Source organism: Macaca nemestrina, chromosome 2, assembly GCF_043159975.1.
Source record: "Macaca nemestrina isolate mMacNem1 chromosome 2, mMacNem.hap1, whole genome shotgun sequence".
Lineage (NCBI taxonomy): Eukaryota > Metazoa > Chordata > Mammalia > Primates > Cercopithecidae > Macaca > Macaca nemestrina.
Genome location: NC_092126.1, coordinates 197,908,584 through 197,926,827, shown reverse-complemented (window position 1 = coordinate 197,926,827; position 18,244 = coordinate 197,908,584). Strand labels below are relative to the sequence as shown.

General features: G+C 35.1%; 1 protein-coding gene across 2 annotated transcripts in view; it reads right to left on the bottom strand.

Annotated features, from left to right (window-relative positions):
• Positions 1–18,244, bottom strand: part of LOC105485529 (1,4-alpha-glucan branching enzyme 1) — a 264,234-nt gene that overhangs the window by 150,005 nt on the left and 95,985 nt on the right. For both annotated transcript variants that reach the window (XM_011747900.2, XM_011747899.2), the window contains exons 4-7: positions 7,761–7,886; positions 6,816–6,951; positions 4,335–4,425; positions 707–916 (exon numbers count right to left, since the gene is read on the bottom strand). In XM_011747900.2, coding sequence (XP_011746202.1) covers positions 707–916; positions 4,335–4,425; positions 6,816–6,951; positions 7,761–7,886 — 563 coding nt within the window. The remainder of the gene's footprint in view (positions 1–706; positions 917–4,334; positions 4,426–6,815; positions 6,952–7,760; positions 7,887–18,244) is intronic.

Genomic DNA, 18,244 nt, shown 5'->3' with positions numbered 1-18,244 from the left:
TTTTTAATTTTTCTTTTTAATTTTTGCCATAAGCTATATAATCACCTAAAACACCCTTCTCCTTAGATGTTAGAAGAGGTCAGAGATCTGTTTGATCTTAACAAATGGTCTCAACACTAAGCCTTAGTTTATTTATCTATAAGATGGCTATAACAATAGTGTTTACTACATGTAAGTAGAGTTGCTGTGCAGATTAAATAAGATAAAATAGGTAGCTAGTATATCTAAAACACTTGGCACCATACATGAAACATATTATATACTAGCAACTGTTGTTTTATAGTTATAAATTTATTTAGCTGTAATCAAAAGCATGAAATTTTAAGATATGAAGCAATGAAGTATGATTTTTTTAAATAGCCTACTTAAAACAATGTATTTCTCTAGTAAAACGAGACTGGCTATGATTTAAGTCAACTTGATAAAGTTGGCTTTTAGATATTAAAAAAAAATGATTCACAGCAAAATTTTTAAGTGACCATATAACCAATATATTTTACATGGCATAAGATATGTAAAATTGAAATTTAATGCAATATACATGTGCTATACAAAACAAGGTAAAATCCCCTGTACAACAAAAATAAATCCAATTAAGAACATTAAGTACCAGTGAGAGAGTACACACACAATGAATTTAGTGAAATTCTTAAAAATTAATCTTGAATGCAACAATAGAAAACATTTCTATATTGTATGTACCTACCTGGAGTAGGCAAACAATCTGCTATCCCAAAGATCATGAGTCCCTCTAGGTCCAGAATGAAAATAACAGGAATCTGTCCCATCAAACATATTCAATCCATCTGCTGAATTTTTTGAAGCATGGCTGTGTACCACATCTAAGAGGACTATGATACCCATGGAATGAGCTGTGTCTACCAGTTCTTTTAGCTCTTCAGGTGTTCCATAACGGCTAACAATAAAGAACACAGCAAAAACAAGATTACATCACATTTAGAGGAAATGGTCAATCGTGCATCAACTGCTTCACCATCACAGTAGTAGACACTTTAAATATCCAAGCAGCATGTGATATGATACTTGGATACAACTCAAATTTGCTTCATGTTTGATATTAAGCAAATTTAAAACCATTAAGTTAGAAAATAATTTAAATCAAATTATTAAATCGGGTTATTAAATGTAGATTTATACCCCAACCAAAATTCACATTTTGAGGATGTAAATAATAAAACTCTGCTTCTCTATTCTCAGAGCCTCCGATTTCCACCTGCAAGTAAGTCATTCCTGCTCTCATGTTTGCCCATTCCTTTCAGTGTGTACATTTGAGATTGAGGGGCTCTTCAATAATTTCTTTGAATATCCACAGTGCCTTGATTGAGGCTATCCCTCCTGCACTTATTCCAAAAATAGAATGCCCACAGTTACCAGTGGGCCAAGACAATGTGCCACGTTTGTCACCACGTAAATAAGATGGGTAGCTCACAAGCAGGTGTGTTTGTGTTAAAGGTAGCCCCACAGTCTGAATGAAATAGGTAACAAAAATTACTCACAGAACAAGGCCTTTCTTAACCTGTGTAAAATTTAGACGTTATAGTCATCCATGGCATCAACTTTGGCCTTTAGTCACCCTTGCCTTCAATTGCTTACTGTCTCTCTTCCTCACTAGACTATATGCTTCTTGAGGGCAGCAGCTGTTACTATCAGGCTCCTCATGATATGGTACGGTGCTAAGTATATAGCAAGTCTCCTGATAGCCAACTCCACTGAGCAGCAAGAGCTCTCTTTTTAAACTACAAATAAGATCATGTCACCTACTTAAAATCATACTTGTGCTCCCATTGATCCCAGAGTGAAGACCATTGTCCTGATCATGGCCTACTGCACCATCTACTGGCTCTTTCCAATAATGTTAATTATCTTATGACACTCTCCCACACCCTCTTTTTATTCCAGCCACCTGTCCATTTTCACACTCATTGAACAACATGTTCAATAATAAACAGCCTTAAAGTTTTTTTCATTCAGCCATTCACTCATTCCTTCATTCATTCCTTTATTTGTTTGCCAAATACTTACTAAAGTTATCTACCATGTGCCATGACATTTTCTATGTTCTGGAGATACACTAGTGAAAAAAATAAACACCACTGACTATATGGAATTTACATTCCCACTGGGAGACAACAAACAAGGAAAATACGTAGAATGTCGGATAATAATAAATGTCCTAAAGAAAACAAAGAAAAGCCACTGGTGGGAAGGGAAGGTTTGCTATTTTAAAGAGGGTCATAAGTTAAAGTTCATGGAAAAGGCAATATTTGAGCAAGAAAAAAAGTAAGAAGCAAGGCATAAGAATATCTAAGGGTAAAAGCATTCAGACAGAAAGGAACAGCAGGTGCAGGGCACTGGGGCAGGGATGAGCTAAGAGCATTTGGAAAAAAGCAAACAGGCTACTGTAACTGGAATGATCACGAAAGAAAAGAGGTGAGCTCTTAGAGTCAGCCAAGCAGCACATCAAATGAGGCCTTGGGGACCAGTGTAATGTCTTTTGCTTTTATTCTGAAGGAGACAGGGATTCACTAGGGGTTCTGAGCAAGACAGCAACACGATCTGACTTTAATTTTTAAATGATTACTCTGGCCACCAGGCAGAAAAATTGACCATAATTGGTAGACCAAAGGTAAGAGAAGGGGAAAGAGAGCATGAGAAAATAGTGACCAGTCATAGAGCTATTGAAACAATCCAGGTAAAAGATAACCACAAGTTGGACATGGGTGGTGGTAGAGTGGGGGCAGTTGAAGCAGCCAGATTTGGGATCTATTTTGAAGTTACAGATGGCTAGATTTTATAATAGTTAGCGTGTAGGGAGGAACAGAAAGGGACAAGTCAAGTATAATGCCAAGATTTTGGGCTTGAACAACTAGAAGATGAAAATGTCATTTACTGCAGTAGAGAAGATGGCAGGGGAGGAAGCTTGAAGATCAGATCAGAAATTTAATTTTGGACACATGAAGTTCGATATAAGTATTAGATACCCCAACATCAAATATATACTTTCTGAAGTTCGTAAGATAGGTCAGAGAGACTTAAGTTTGGCAGTTAACATATAGCATATATTTAAGCTACAAAACTGGATGAGACTTGATGAGATCCTCCCACGTATTTCATACAGATGAAGAAGAGAATGGAACTAAGTACTGAGTTCCATTATTTAATGGTCCAATATTTAATGGTCATAAAGATAAAGAGGAAAGAGCAAAGGGAATTAACAGTAAGCAAGAAGTGAGGTGGGAAAAGCAACAACAGGAGGCTAAACTATTCTGGAAGCCAGGGAAAGAAAAAGGTTTCAAGAAGGTGAGAGTAACCAGCTGTGCCAAGTGGTGCTGACAGCTGAAGTAAGCTAAGAATTACCCATTGTCCTCAACAATGTGAAGGTCACTAATACCCTTGACAAAAGCAACTTCAGTGAAGAGGCAGACAGCATACCTGGAGGGGGCTCAAGAAAGAACTGGAGTGGAGGATTTGGAGACAGTATTATAGTAACTTACTCAGGGAGAACTAATATAAAGAGAAACAGGTAAATGAACCAATATCTTTTTTCTATGCCTGGAATGTCACCTATTTACGCCCACTTCACCCCTCTCCCCAGTTAACTCTTAGTTGTGTTTTAGATCTCACTTGCAGTATTTGTTCTGATCTCTTCTAAACTGATCAGACTTCTGATTATAGCTCCCTGTCATTTTCATTTTAGCTTTTATTACGGTTAAAAAATAATAATCTGTATGAATGATGATAGGAGCAATGTCTATATGCCACATGTCATAAACTCCACAACACTGAGAGTGTTGGACTTCTTCAGTCTGTGGTCATTTAGATCAGCACCTCGTTAACTGCATGGAACCCCGTGGTGTCTTTTCCGTCCAGAGAGCAACATTCCACCCATTTCCGCCTGGAGGGAAGGGCAGTCCTTCCGTGAGTAGTAATTGTCCTGCCAAGGGCCGCTTCAGTGACCTTCCTAGATGAGTCAGTCTCTTTCCGGAAAACGACGTGCTCTCTCACAAGAATGGCTTTCATAGGACAAGATTTTCTGACTAAACCTTGGGCCTCCAAATATGTGACAATTTCAGCAGGTAACTGGACATTCTATATCACAAATCATCCCACGAACAGCAACATAAAATCAAGGACAATTTCTAAGGTGGGATGGGAAGAGAGTGTATGGCCTTAGTAAAAGAAAATGTTCAGTTTCTATTAACTCTGTTAACCCTAAAATGTTACAGAATGTTATATAAAATGTAAAATTTCATTTTATTTATTTAAATTATTTGCTCAAAATAAGAATGAACATAATGAGTCTTTGATTTTACCTTGAAGCTGCAAAGAAGCTCGTGATTTGGTAACCAAAGCTGGCATAGTAAGCATGCTCCATGATTGCCATCAACTGAATGCAGTTGTATCCTATGTAAGGCAATGGTCAAATATAAATTAAAAGCCACCTTTAAAAAAAAAGTAATGGGGAAAAAAAGCATCCTCATTCCCAATACATTAAAATTTACAATCTAGAAGCTTTGATCGTCTTGAAAAGTTCTACTACTTTAACATTTTTTGTTTGACCTTCTAATAACATTGAATAGTCTCTTAGAGCTGTATTCTGACTAGCTATTTGATATACCTTCATTTTAACAAGCAATAAATAATATGCAAACTTGCTTAATTTGGTTTTAGCATATTAAAGATGGCAATCTCTATATGCTAAACAGCAGTTACATTTGTAATAGTCATATTGAAGATTATGAAACCTAAATTTAAAAAACCAATTGCATGACATATACTTTTTATTTTGACTCTTTCTATTTATTTCTATATATTTCAGTCCTTTTTACCATGTAGCATAAGAAATAGCACCAAACTCATATTTTTCAGAGGTAGCTTTCCTTTTCTTTTTTTTTTTTTTTTTTTGAGATGGAGTCTCGCTTTGTCGCCTAGGCTGCAGTGCACTGGCGTGATCTTGGCTCACTGAAACTTCTGCCTGCAAAATTCTCCTGCCAGGCAATTCTCCTGCCTCAGCCTCCCAAGTGGCTGGGACTACAGGTGCATGGCACCATGCCTGGCTAATTTTTTGCGTGTTTTTAGTAGAGATGGGGTTTCACCATGCTGGCCAGGCTGGTCTCGAACTCCTGACCTCAGGTGACGCACCGCCTCGACCTCCCAAAGTGCTGGGATTACAGGCATGAGCCACCGTGACCAGCCCAAAAGATAGCTTTTATGCAATTAGCATTAATGCTTCTACTTTCCACTATATAATTTGCACCTATAAAATTATTTCCAAGTGCATATATGCATGTATGTGCACATACAAACACATCACCTTACTTTCTCCATCTGGATATGTTTTGCTCTAACAGTAAATAAAGTGACTCAAAAAAGTAGATATCGTGTTTTAAAAATCCATAACATTAAAAACATTCTAATATTTTTTAATATAAGCAAATAATCAGGGGGAAAAGTATTGGTCTTTAAAAAGCTAAGAAAAACAGGTTTTTCTTCTTGAAGTATAATTTGGTAAAATGATCAAATATGATTTCATTACTTTGGAAGTTACAGTTCTGTAACATACATAGAAAATATTCTTACTCTGCTCTCAAAGTCCAATTCATGCAAGCTTTATAATTTTCTTAAGGTTTATATAAGTTCGTTTTTAACGGCAGTTCATTTAAATGTGCAACTATACTTGTAAATGTACTTATAAACAAAGGTATTAGATTAGTTTCATTCTTCTGGGTTGGTATCTTGTATCAAGCACAAATTTATAGTTTTATTCTTAATTTTAATGGCATTAATCATTCCTGGATTCACTTTTATTCCAGGTAGTAGGCTAGGGAATTCCGACACAAAGACGAATAAGAGAATCCTTGTGCTGAACGTTCTGCAAGAACTGGGTCATAAGCAATTTATTACTCCATAATATGAAAGAATATTTCAAATATAATAATTTAGCATAATATCTATTAATTATAATTAATACTAAATACTCTATATATTTCATTAATTTTGGTTTCTGGAACCTGACTTTACCATCACAGATAATCCATACATAACTGAAAACTTTAACCATGGCTTACAAATCTTTCTTCTAGACAAAATTTGGACTCCCTAGCAGAAGCAGTAAAATTAAATGTGCTTTATCCTCCTGCCTAGCCATTGAAGCAGGTGTTAAATATACTGTCAAATTATTTTAAATAGCATTACCTATAAAAACAACAGATTTAAAACACACTGAATCAATAATTCAGCAATATATGATTCACTCTCCTGTTGGTTATGAAGACAGGATCTGTGCCAGTACAGTTCAATATATGAATAGCTAGCAAAATGTGTCTCACAGAGATATTCTATAAATGTTTGTTAAATAAGTCATCCAGGCAGGGGCTATATAAAATAACTCTGATACAAAATGAGTTCCAGGCACATTACATATATAAGATTTTTTTCCTTAACAGACTAAAATGAACAGGTTATAATCAATGATCACTTAAATTGATAAACTTTTCCTCCAGCAAAAAAGTAATTATGCTTACATATTTATCTATAATTTTGGAAGTCATCCGTTCACATTACTTAAAATTGAAATTGGAATAATATCTTTAATTCTTATGCTCTATCTTATTCCATTTCTCTTTTCTATGCTATCACTATTACAGGGCAATTTGAGAAGCCTAAAATAAAATGTATTTCTATTACATATTTAATCTCCTAACACAAAAACGAGACACTTGTAATTAGCTTTTCTAATAAGAGAACAGACTCATTAAAATTTTATCTGAATAAAAATCACAGTTATTACTTACCAAGGTCTTTGATTCTTGGTAGTACATTGCACGTAAAATGTTTATAAGAAGCTACTTTTCCTTCATGGGAAGAAATTCCCACATGAGATTCATAAATTCTTAGACTTCGTGGCTTCTTTGGTCTGGAATGCTTAAACTACAGAATATAAATTACATATAGAATTAAACCAGGAATTCAGGGATGACACTACCTGATTAAGTATATTTTTAAAAAGTGGTGAATATACTTAAACACTTGGAACTATTCTCACATATAAAAGGCACGGGCTACACTCACTAAATTTTATTTTAGGAAAAAGTCCTTACAGTCCTGTTAGTGGATTTTAAAAGATAAATCATGTAATAGCTTATGCCTTATCATTGAGTAAAGATTATTTTTTGAGCTTAAGCCTCAGAGAAAATGTAAGATCCATGAAATACAGACATAATTATCAAATGCAAAGTATATATCAACAAACTCCAATGATTTAAAGGACAGAAAGTGAGTTCAAATATACACAGAACACTTGTCAATAATATGGCGGTAAAAATTACCCTAGTTAATACATTCATGAGATGGTCTTTCCTATTCCATGTTTCTAAGGACATTTATCCTAATTCAAACCCATGACACTGAAAAATATTGCACTAAAGAGTCTCTGATAAATCAGAAATTGTAGTTAAAAAAAACAAACACAGTATCCCTTACAGATTAGTATATAGCAATTTAGTATTCTGTTTTCCTTAACCTCAGAAACAGACTACACAAAAACTACCTTCTATATGTTATTGGCTACAGAAGACAGACTCTGATACATGCACAGTGTAAGAGGAATACTATGATGTAAAATACTCAACTGTCAGTGAGGAGAAGCATTGAACATTACTACAAAAGTTATAAAAGTAAAAATTAACTTTCCTAGAAGTGTTGGAATAATAATTTATTTAAAGATTTGTTGTTCTCACTTCATATGAGTGTTCTGGATCCCAGTGTAGCCAATCATAGTTCACATTAGCACCTTCACGAACCACATACTTCGCCCACGGTGAAATACGATACAAGATCTCTCCGCTTTTACTAGTAATAACTACCTAAAAAGAGAATGAGATGTTATTGCTTTAAAATACGTCCAGAACTCTGATAATACATAATGGTTGAGGAGTACTGCTACAAGTAGGAGAGGATGAATGATCTTAAGAATCTAGACCACCACACAGATGTGTGACCTTCAGGAACATAATTCTATCAATGTTGGTTTTCTCATCTGCTGTTACTATATCATCCTTAAAGTAACTTCCAGCGTGAACATTTTATGGCTTTCTGGCAATTTCCACCACTGCAAACTAGTCATGAGAGTGCTTACTTAAACGAACAGTAGATATTAAAAAGACAAGAATATTATTTGGAAGCTTCTGTCAATAAATCAATTAATGAGAGAAAATCATCCTACTCCATTAAAAAAAGGAATTAGTGAGTTATATAACCATCTATTTTGTTTCCTTTCTATAGCAACTAATGAAAACATGTTCAGGAAGCTTAAGAAGAACAGGATTAACACTTACAAAGTGCACACACAGACACATACAAATATTTTCCACGCCTTCTCAACTTCTTTTACCTCCTATTTGCTGTATTCTTTGCCATACAAAACCAAGCATTAGCTCCTTTAATCATCCATTCACATATTTGCCAACAATACCACTACTGTTTTTTATAATAAAAAATAACAATAAAATTTATTTTTTTACTGAATCTACTATTAAGACTTAGAACTAAATAAATGATTTTGAATTTATCCAGCCATATAAACGGAACTTCCACATGATTGAAATGGTAGCTTTTTATTTATTTATTTATTTATTTATTTATTTATTTATTGAGACAGGGTCTCACTCTGTCACCCAGGTGGAGTACAGTGGTGTGATCACAGCTCACTGCAGCCTCGACCTCACAGGCTCAGGTGATCCTCCCACTTCAGCTGGGACTACAGGCAGGTGCCACCATGCTCAGCTAATTTTGCGAGGGCTGGGATTTTTTTTGTAGAAATGGGGTTTCTCTGTGTTGTCCAGGCTCGTTTTGAACTCCTGGGCTCAAGTGATCCTCCTGTCTCAGCCTCCCAAAGTGCTGAGATCACAGGCATGAGCCAATGCACCAGGCTGAAATTGTAGCTTTTACACAAAGTTGTCTTTTTTACTAAACTTTCTAAAAGGAGGTAGAATATAATTTTTAAAATCCAGATTAAAAGCTATATTATGCCCTCATCATTGAGGAGAATGTATTCTTCAGTCTCCTCTAATAGACAAAAGCTTAAGTACTCACAATTCTTAGTAACTAAATATTTGTATAATGCTTTATAAAGACTTTTACATTCTTATCTCACTTGATTCCAGAAAATCTTTGTGACCCAAATATTAAGTGAGATTATGTAAGTTGCCAAAAATCCCAAAATAACCAAGTGGCAGAGCCAAAAGCTCAACACAGAGCTTCTAATACTCACTTCTTTTCTCTGAACAGGCTTCCCCAGCACTTCCTTCAGATGCCAAAAAAAAATAAATTATGGTTTACAATGGAGAGGCTGGGTAAGTGGTGAAAGGAATATCTAACTTACATGAATACAATTATTTCTCCTTCATTATGCCTCCCACTTATTAAAGCTAATCATCACCAGGTGTTGCTATTATTCAAGCGATTATCACAAAACATGAAGCAATAAGACCAACCTACTTTTAGATTATTTTAACCTTAAAAAAAAAAAAAAAGTCCCTTAACCTACATGAATCTGTAGTATAATGTACTACAGTAATATGTTTGAGAAAGGGCCTTCTGCTCACTCATCAACCCAGAACAATGTATGAGGAAACAAAATACTATCAATCAGTTTTCAGTGATTACCACTTTGGCTAATCTACCCATCTATGCCGTCTCTGTTTTGTAAATGGCTTCTAAAAGGCAGATCATAAAAAATAATCGTTTCTGAAGGTGTCTCTAGGCAGAGAAAATACTTGCAATTTTAAGACATTGAAATTTTTACTTCATGCAGAATTTAACTCCCACATCCTTTGGAACACTAATTCCTTCATCTTGCTGTACGCAGAAATGTCTCCAGAGGCTACTGAATGATGGGTGTTGAATGTTGACAAGAACAGTCCCTGCATGGTTCTCGGATGCTCTTACATCTTTTGCTGGGTACACCAAGATGGCAAGGCCCTGACCACTGTTAATGGCAGCCATTTCTTAGGGCTGTCCTTCTAGTGAGCAACCTTCAAGGATAACAATGACACCCTTGAAGACACAGAGCTGCTACAAAAGAAGGGATTCTCCAGGCTCAATATTATCTAGCTATGTTGTGAACCCAATGTGTGAGCAGCAGTCATCTGGGTCATATAGTGTCACCCCTACAGGGTTTGGAGGACAAGGGGAGCCAATGAAAATATGATGTCTACTGTGCCATGAGTAATAAAATAATTTACTTCTGTTCTAGGAGTCCTGGACCAGAATCGATGGTATGGTAACAGGTTAACTTCTAAGTCTGTAGGCAGGGTAAAATCAAGTCACTGACCTGACAAAGGAGTGTTTGCTCATTCAGTGAATCACTTCAATATTTTGTTTCCAAAAGTTCTGTCTTCTCCTACGTCGTTTCTACTAGGGCTGCTTCTTGGAGGGGAGCATTTTAATGTTCCCATTTTCTCCTTCTCTCTTATTAATGGAATTGCACCCAAATGTTAAGTAGAGCAAAACTTTCTACCAGATCCAGAACACTGACCTGTGATTGGTACATAATAAATATCTCTACTCTTTAGGCCTCTGAATTTTGCAAGCATTTTTTTTTTACAGTAACTTAGGTTTTCCTTACTAGTACACCTGTCTATAGTAGCCATCTCACCTTGCTTTTCACTTTCTGTTCCTAAATTGTTGTAATCTCCATAGCTAAATAAGAGTATCATAACAAATATAAGTAAATTTAATTTGAGAGACAATCAGAGAGTAAAGACTACATCCTTTATGCACTAAACTTTGCTCACAAAACTCTTTTGGTGAGGGGGAGGGTACATCCTGCATATGTGTTATGCTCCAATGAGTTCAAATTCCAGTCGGAAAAATTTTTAGAGAAAACTTTAAGTCATTTAACTCACAACCTCAAAATGTCAGCATACTATGGAGCAAACTGAAAGAAAGAGCTGGCTTGATTGATCTTTCAACAAGAAGTCTGGTAGCTAATGTTTAAAAGAGTTCACTTGATACTGTCAAATGGGAGGTCTGATACACTGCTAGTGTGAGTATAAAGCAGTACAAAATTTCTGAACAGCAATTTGACAATCTGCATCAAAACCTCAGAAAAATTAATTCCAGGTCAGGTACAGCGGCTTATACCTACAATCCCAGAACTTTGGGAGGCTAAGATGGGAGGATCATTTGAGGTCAGACATTTGAGACCAGCCTGGGCAACATAAGGAGACCTGGTCTCTACAAAATATTAATGAAAAATAAAATTAAATTAATTTAAATTAAACTGACATGATGATGCATGCATACAGTCCTCATTAATTAGGAGGGTGAGGTGAGAGGATCGCTTGAGCCAAAGAGTTCAAGGGTACAGTGAACTATGATCATGGCACTGCACTCCAGCCTGGATAACAGAGAAAGATCTTATCTATAAAAAATAAATAAATAAATAAAGTTAAAAGAAAAAAGTAACTTCAATGAATCAGCAATACTAATTATAAAAGCTTGCCCATGGAAACAATCAGAGATGTGCCCCCAAAAACTATGTCCTTGTCTATTAGTCTTAGTGCTACTTCTATTAGCAAAGACAGAGTGACTGAATCATGTATAGTTGTTAAAAAATATACACTATTTAAGCATATTAAAGATTGCAGAAGAAATCTTCTAAGCTATATGGAAGAATATATTGTATCTTTCTAATGTAAATGCACAAAAGCTCACAGTCTAAAGTATTTTAAAAGATATAAAAATATCAACAAGGTTAAATATGGGTAAGGGGACTGTGAGTAGTTTTTATTTTCTAGCTATATGTTTTGATGTTATCACTTCATTTACTGGTATAGATTCTAGATTCCAAAAATATCAGCGGCTTAGTAAGGATTACAGATATCTGAATCATGTAATCACACATACATCTGCAGAGTATGCTCCTCCTTAGGGTGTACCTCTTGTGTACCTTAAGTATATTAACACATTAAGAAATACAACCTAACAAAATATATCAAATTACTTGAAAGAAACATAATAATGAAAATAATACCATAATAATACCAAATAACACCATAATAATCTTTTTTAATGAGCCAAATTATTTATTTGACTTACAGGAGGTTATCATCAAAAGACATTATCGGATTACAAAAGTAATTTAATAAAAGAAACTTCTAACTTTGCAATAGTCAAACTAACTTAATGAATGGTTTAGAGTCAAATTTTATTTAGAACATGTCATTTAAAACTCAAATACACAATATAAAAAACAGTGAATGATGAAGACAAAAAAGTGTGTGTGTGTGTGTGTGTGTGTGTGTGTGTATTCATTCATGCTTGGAATATATTTTAAAATGCTTCTTGCAAAAAGCAAATTTTCCATGTACTGGAAAATTACTGAGATAATATGTTCCTTAGGTGGCCAACAATTTTATATAAAAACATCAGATGTGTTCAGCTGGTTAGAAGTAAGTGTTAGCATACTCTGAAAGATGGTAATGAATGTAGCTTTAGGTTTCATGAAGGAAAGTGTAGCAGGCTAACAGAAAAGGCACAGTTACTGAATCACATAATTCAAATTGCCCCAATTATACTACAAACATCTCCTAATGTTGTTGAGGAGGAGGTTTTCTTTAAAAAATTTTTTGCTTAAAGCAGAGTGAAAAAAAAAAAAAAAACATATTGATCAAGATAACTATCTGATAGGCGGCCAGGCGCGGTGGCTCAAGCCTGTAATCCCAGCACTTTGGGAGGCCGAGACGGGCGGATCACGAGGTCAGGAGATCGAGACCATCCTGGCTAACATGGTGAAACCCCGTCTCTACTAAAAAATACAAAAAAAACTAGCCGGGCGAGGTGGCGGGCGCCTGTAGTCCCAGCTACTCGGGAGGCTGAGGCAGGAGAATGGCGTAAACCGGGGAGGCGGAGCTTGCAGTGAGCTGAGATCCGGCCACCGCACTCCAGCCTGGGAGACAGAGCGAAACTCCGCCTCAAAAAAAAAAAAAAAAAAAAAAAAAACCAAAAACTATCTGATAGGGTACAGGTCAAAGTGAATTATCAAACAAGTGATTTCTAATTTACAGAAAAATACTACTTCCACTTCTTTTTAATTTGACTTTTAAAATTTCAGCTTTATTGAGTTATAATTAACAAAAATTATATATATTCAAGGTGTAAAACAATGTTTTGGTATATGTACACATAAACCCAACATATTTTAACAACATGTATATTATATGTTTCCACCAATCAGATGAGATGATGGCCACAGAGTACAGGCCCCCTATTTCCCAGCTGTTAATCCTTTAGTAGCTGAGTTGTCTTGAGTTCTGGAAGTTCTGTAAGAAACATGAGGGTGGTAGGAGTGGTACTAACAAAGTCCCTGAGCAGTACCTATATATCAAATATTAAAATGTATTTATTTTAATAAGTATAGCCATACCAGTGTACAATGCTAATTATCAGTATTCTGTGTGCATATATATGTATATGTGTATTTACAATGAGACTGAAACACACACACACGCACACACAGAGACAGAAACAGGAATATACATGCATACATACATATTATAATTAATTTTTTTTTTTGAGACGAAGTCTCACTCTGCCACCCAGGCTGGACTGCAATGGCGCAATCCCGGTTCACTGTAACCTCCACCTCCCGGACTCAAGTGATTATCTTGCCATAGCTGGCATTTATAGCCACAGGCCACCAGGTCTGGCTAATTGTTATTCTTAGTAGAGAAAGGGTTTCACCATGTTGGCCAGGCTTATCTGGAACAACTGACCTCAGGTGATCTGCCCACTTCAGCCTCCAAAAGTACTGGGATTACAGGCACGAGCAATTGCGCCCAGCTTATAATTACTTTTTAAGTAATTTATAGAAGAAGGTGGAAGGAACATAAAAAAGGAAAAAAGTAGTCAAAAATTTGTAATTAAGTAGAAAAGTAAGTGATATTCCAGAGGAAAATCTAACAATTCTACCAATGACCTGAATCCCAAAGAAATAAATGTGTGAGGTTTTTTTGGTTTTTTTTTTTTTTTTTGAGATGGAGTTTCACTCCTGTCACCCAGGCCAGAGTGCAATGGTGCCATCTTGGCTCACTGCAACCTCCGCCTCCCGGGTTCAAGCAATTCTCCTGCCTCAGCCTCCTGAGTAGCTGGAATTACAGGCACCCGCCACCATGGCCAGATAATTTTTAGTAGAGACAGGGTTTCACCATGTTGGCCAGGCTGGTGTTGAACTCCTGACCTCAGGTGATCCACTCGCCTCGACCTCCCAAAGTTCTGGGATTACAGGGATGAGCCACCACGCCTGGCCAAATGTGTTTTATTTAAATTATATATCACAAATATATAGTATAAACATTATTTTTAAATGCATAGAATTTGTAATCACTAAAACTTTAAAATAACTTAATATAATTTAAAGTAAAGCTCATGAATTTCATTGTAACCGAATTAATCTTTTACTACTTATCCTTGTTTTGTTTAAAACAGGACCTGTTTGTATAAATTCTATTCACAGTTCTATTTGTTATTTCTGCTGAGCCAATTTAACATTCATTAAGCTTATGTGAAGACTATATGGGAAAGAATCTCTTTGCCATTGTGCGAGGCTGAAAATGGCCTCCCAAAAAATATCCACATCCTACGCCAAGAATCTGTGAATGATACCTTCTGGACAAAAGAAGGTCTTTGCAGATTGCATTCTGAATTTCCTAATTAGGAAGATGAAAATCAGAAACACTCTTCATAGTAACTGCTAGTTCATTGTGAACTTTGAGTTTATATTTCTATTAATGGAGAATTAAAATAAAGACATCATTAAAATTATCAAGGTAGTTTTCTAATAATAATAGACCTTGATATATAAAGGACCAATTCCTGAGTGAATTTTTCTAAAATCGTATTAGTTGATTGGTAAGATTATATAAATTAGGGTAATATTTAGGCTACAAATGACATTATATATTATTTATAATGACATTACATATAAATGACATTATATATTAAGCCTCCTATGGATACCAAATAAACATAACTGTTTTCTTGAAATTATTTTAATTTTCTATTAATTTTATCTGGATACTAAAGCTCATATATTTTAGAAATCTCTTTCTTTGCCTCATAATTTAGTTCATAGTTTTCAATTAGTCAAATAAACTTACACAAGACATATGCATATAAAATCATCCTTATGCGGCTCTTTACATCTACAACATTCAGGAATTGACAGAGGTGGATAGAGAGAGATGAAATGATTAGATGGGTCCCTGAGCTCTTCTGTTATGCAAGACTGGACGCTACACAAGAGAAAGAAGATATCCTTGCTAGTAGCTTAACTAAAAAAGGATCGAAATTAGTTAAACTTCTAAAGCAATAACCTATAGACAAAATTTCATTAGCTCCCATTGTTTTAGATTTCTTATTTTAAAACATGCCATCACAATGTATTATTTTTCTTCAATAAAAAACAAGAAACCTTTCCAAGGCTGAATCCATAGCAACAGCTTGAATAGGATAGTTAAAGAGTTTCTCTACCAAAAATAAAAACTTACTAATCATAATTTTAAAACTTCATTAAAGGAAAAGACTGAGCATATTAGCTATGAAAAAGAAATCTGTAATGTGATACAAATGAGTGTCAGATTAATTTATGCGAAACTTTGGGATAGCAGACACCAATGCATAGAACAAAAACAGACTATTTTTGAGGTATAATACACATAGCTTCTTTGTCCCTGACAACACCAATTAAAGAATTAAAAATATATTACAAACTCATTTCTGTAATAGTTACATATGGGACAGTAGAAACTACAGAATATTGTGAAAGTAAATAAAGATCAGTAGTCACTTCTAAAAGCAGGCCCTGACTTAGAACGATTTAGAGAGACAGAAGCTTCTGCACCTATAAAAGGGAGTATTTTCCCCCAAGGTTTATATCCTCGTTTCCCTATCTTCTAGCCTAGTTAAGGAGTATTACAATTGTAATATGTTTTTCTTTCTCTGCTTTTCTACTGAGACAAATCTTTAAAGAAATAAAGAAACAACTAAGTAGGACTGATAAAGTGTGTGCTTCATTTCAAGTACACTACCTGAACAAAAACCTTACAAAGCGAGGTCGCTACAAAAAGACAAAGTCCAAAGGGATTATTCGAGATTTAGGAAGCAGGCATTGAAAACGATATCCCTGAACAAGTGAGAATAACCACTCCTAAGTGAAAAGAAAAGGAACAATGCTGAGATGTTGTAATCATGTGAAGATTGATTAGGTGTCTTAGACTAGAAAACGAATGAATTACACATGACACAAAAATATGGGATTTAAACATCCAAGATATTGAAAGATCAATATCGTAATAAAAGAAAAAAGCTATGAAAAGGGGAAAAAATCAGTGAGTTTTCATTACTGAAAAAGTGTGCTTCAAAGAGACTCATCCATGTGCAGTGAAGGCTAGAATTCTATTAAGTAAACAGAGTTATAATTTGGTATAAAGCCAATAAAAAAAAATCTAAGAAGTATTTTCAGAAGTGATAGGATAGGGGAAGCACTATTGCAGGATGAGTTGAAGTTCTTTTAAAAATATTTTATTAAGTATAATTACAAAAGTCTATCTGGTGATAAATTCAATCATTTGAAGAAAAGAATATGATTCCCAAGCAATCATTCTTTTTTATATTTTTAAAATTTTTTTTGAGACAGTCTCGGTCTGTCACCCAGGCTGGAGTGTAGTGGTGTGATCTCGGCTCACTGCAACCTCCGCCTCCCAGGTTCAAGGGATGCTTCTGCCTCAGCCTTGCAAGTAGCTGGGACTACAGGTGCATGCCACCACACCCAGCTAATTTTTTTTTTTTTTTTTTGTATTTTTAGTAGAGATGGGGTTTCATCATATTGGCAGGTTGGTCTCGAACTCCTGACCTCGTGATCCGCCCGCCTCGGCCTCCCAAAATGCTGGATTACAGGCATGAACCACTGCACCCGCCCCTAAGCAATCATTCTAAGTGCCATTGCAATGAAGTAAAATATACAGCATGGAGGAAAAAAAAGAAATAACCCCTAAAAGAAATCTAGAGAAATTCCAAAGATTACACACAGAATACATAATTCTAAAAATTATAGGATCTTTTAAGAAAACATACAATTACGTATTTAATAAACATGAAGACTATTACATCCAAGAATATAGTTAATGACTATTAAATAAACAGTTAATGTTGAGATGAATTCCTCTTGAATCTTTAAATATTCTTTACAAATTAAGGTCTCACAGGTTGGAACACTATCATTCTTTTCTCTCCTTTCTTCTACAAAAACAATCTGTCTTTTGCAAGGTATAGGTGATATTAGAGGAAAAAGAACTGGAAATAGATATGTATGTACAATGATGAAAGTAAATACAACCATTAAGAAATAAGAAAGTGATGAAATAGTTTGTATAATGGGAAAGAGATAACGACTACCAGCAGCACTAGATCCATTTGGATAATTTCTTGTCAACTGATTTTTTTTAACAGCATTCCAGTAAGTTATAAAAGATGGTCAAGAATTGGAGTGACCTTTAGATAAAGGACTCAGGCACTAGAGGTGGAAACAGTGATAATGGGAAGAAACAGTGGTAAATAATAGGGTTCTACACAATAAACCTTTTTACTTTCATCCTTCCTTGTTCAGGTATATCTAAATCTTTAAACATAAATGCCCCTGTCTTGCGTAGATAAAGCAAAGGCACAAGGCAGCAAACTTGAACTTGATCTCTAAGTGTGATAGCCTCTCTGGAAAAGTAGAGAGAACTACTGAATAAACTAGTGAACATACTTCAGTCAATAAAGCACAGGCCTGGGAATTACTCACCTGACCAAAGAGTGAGGCATGGGGAATGTTCATAAGATGAGACACAGTGACCTATGGCTGACTGTTTTAAAAAAATTGTATGTTCATGAGAAGATATAATTTTCAATTTGAGTATTAGTTATGTGGGGAAATGTAATGCTACTGACATATTAGGATGGATAAAGATGAACAAACTGAAGTGTAAAACACACACACACACGAAACCACACACTTTAAATTGAAGAAAGTTAAACATTAATTTTGACATTTAACATAAACTTAACTGTGGTATTCAATAAAAGCACCCAGCTTAAATGTAAATGTTTAAATCATGAATGAGATTGTATAGTATGCACTTTATCAGGAAAAAAGGTTATTTCCTGTAGGCATACCTTT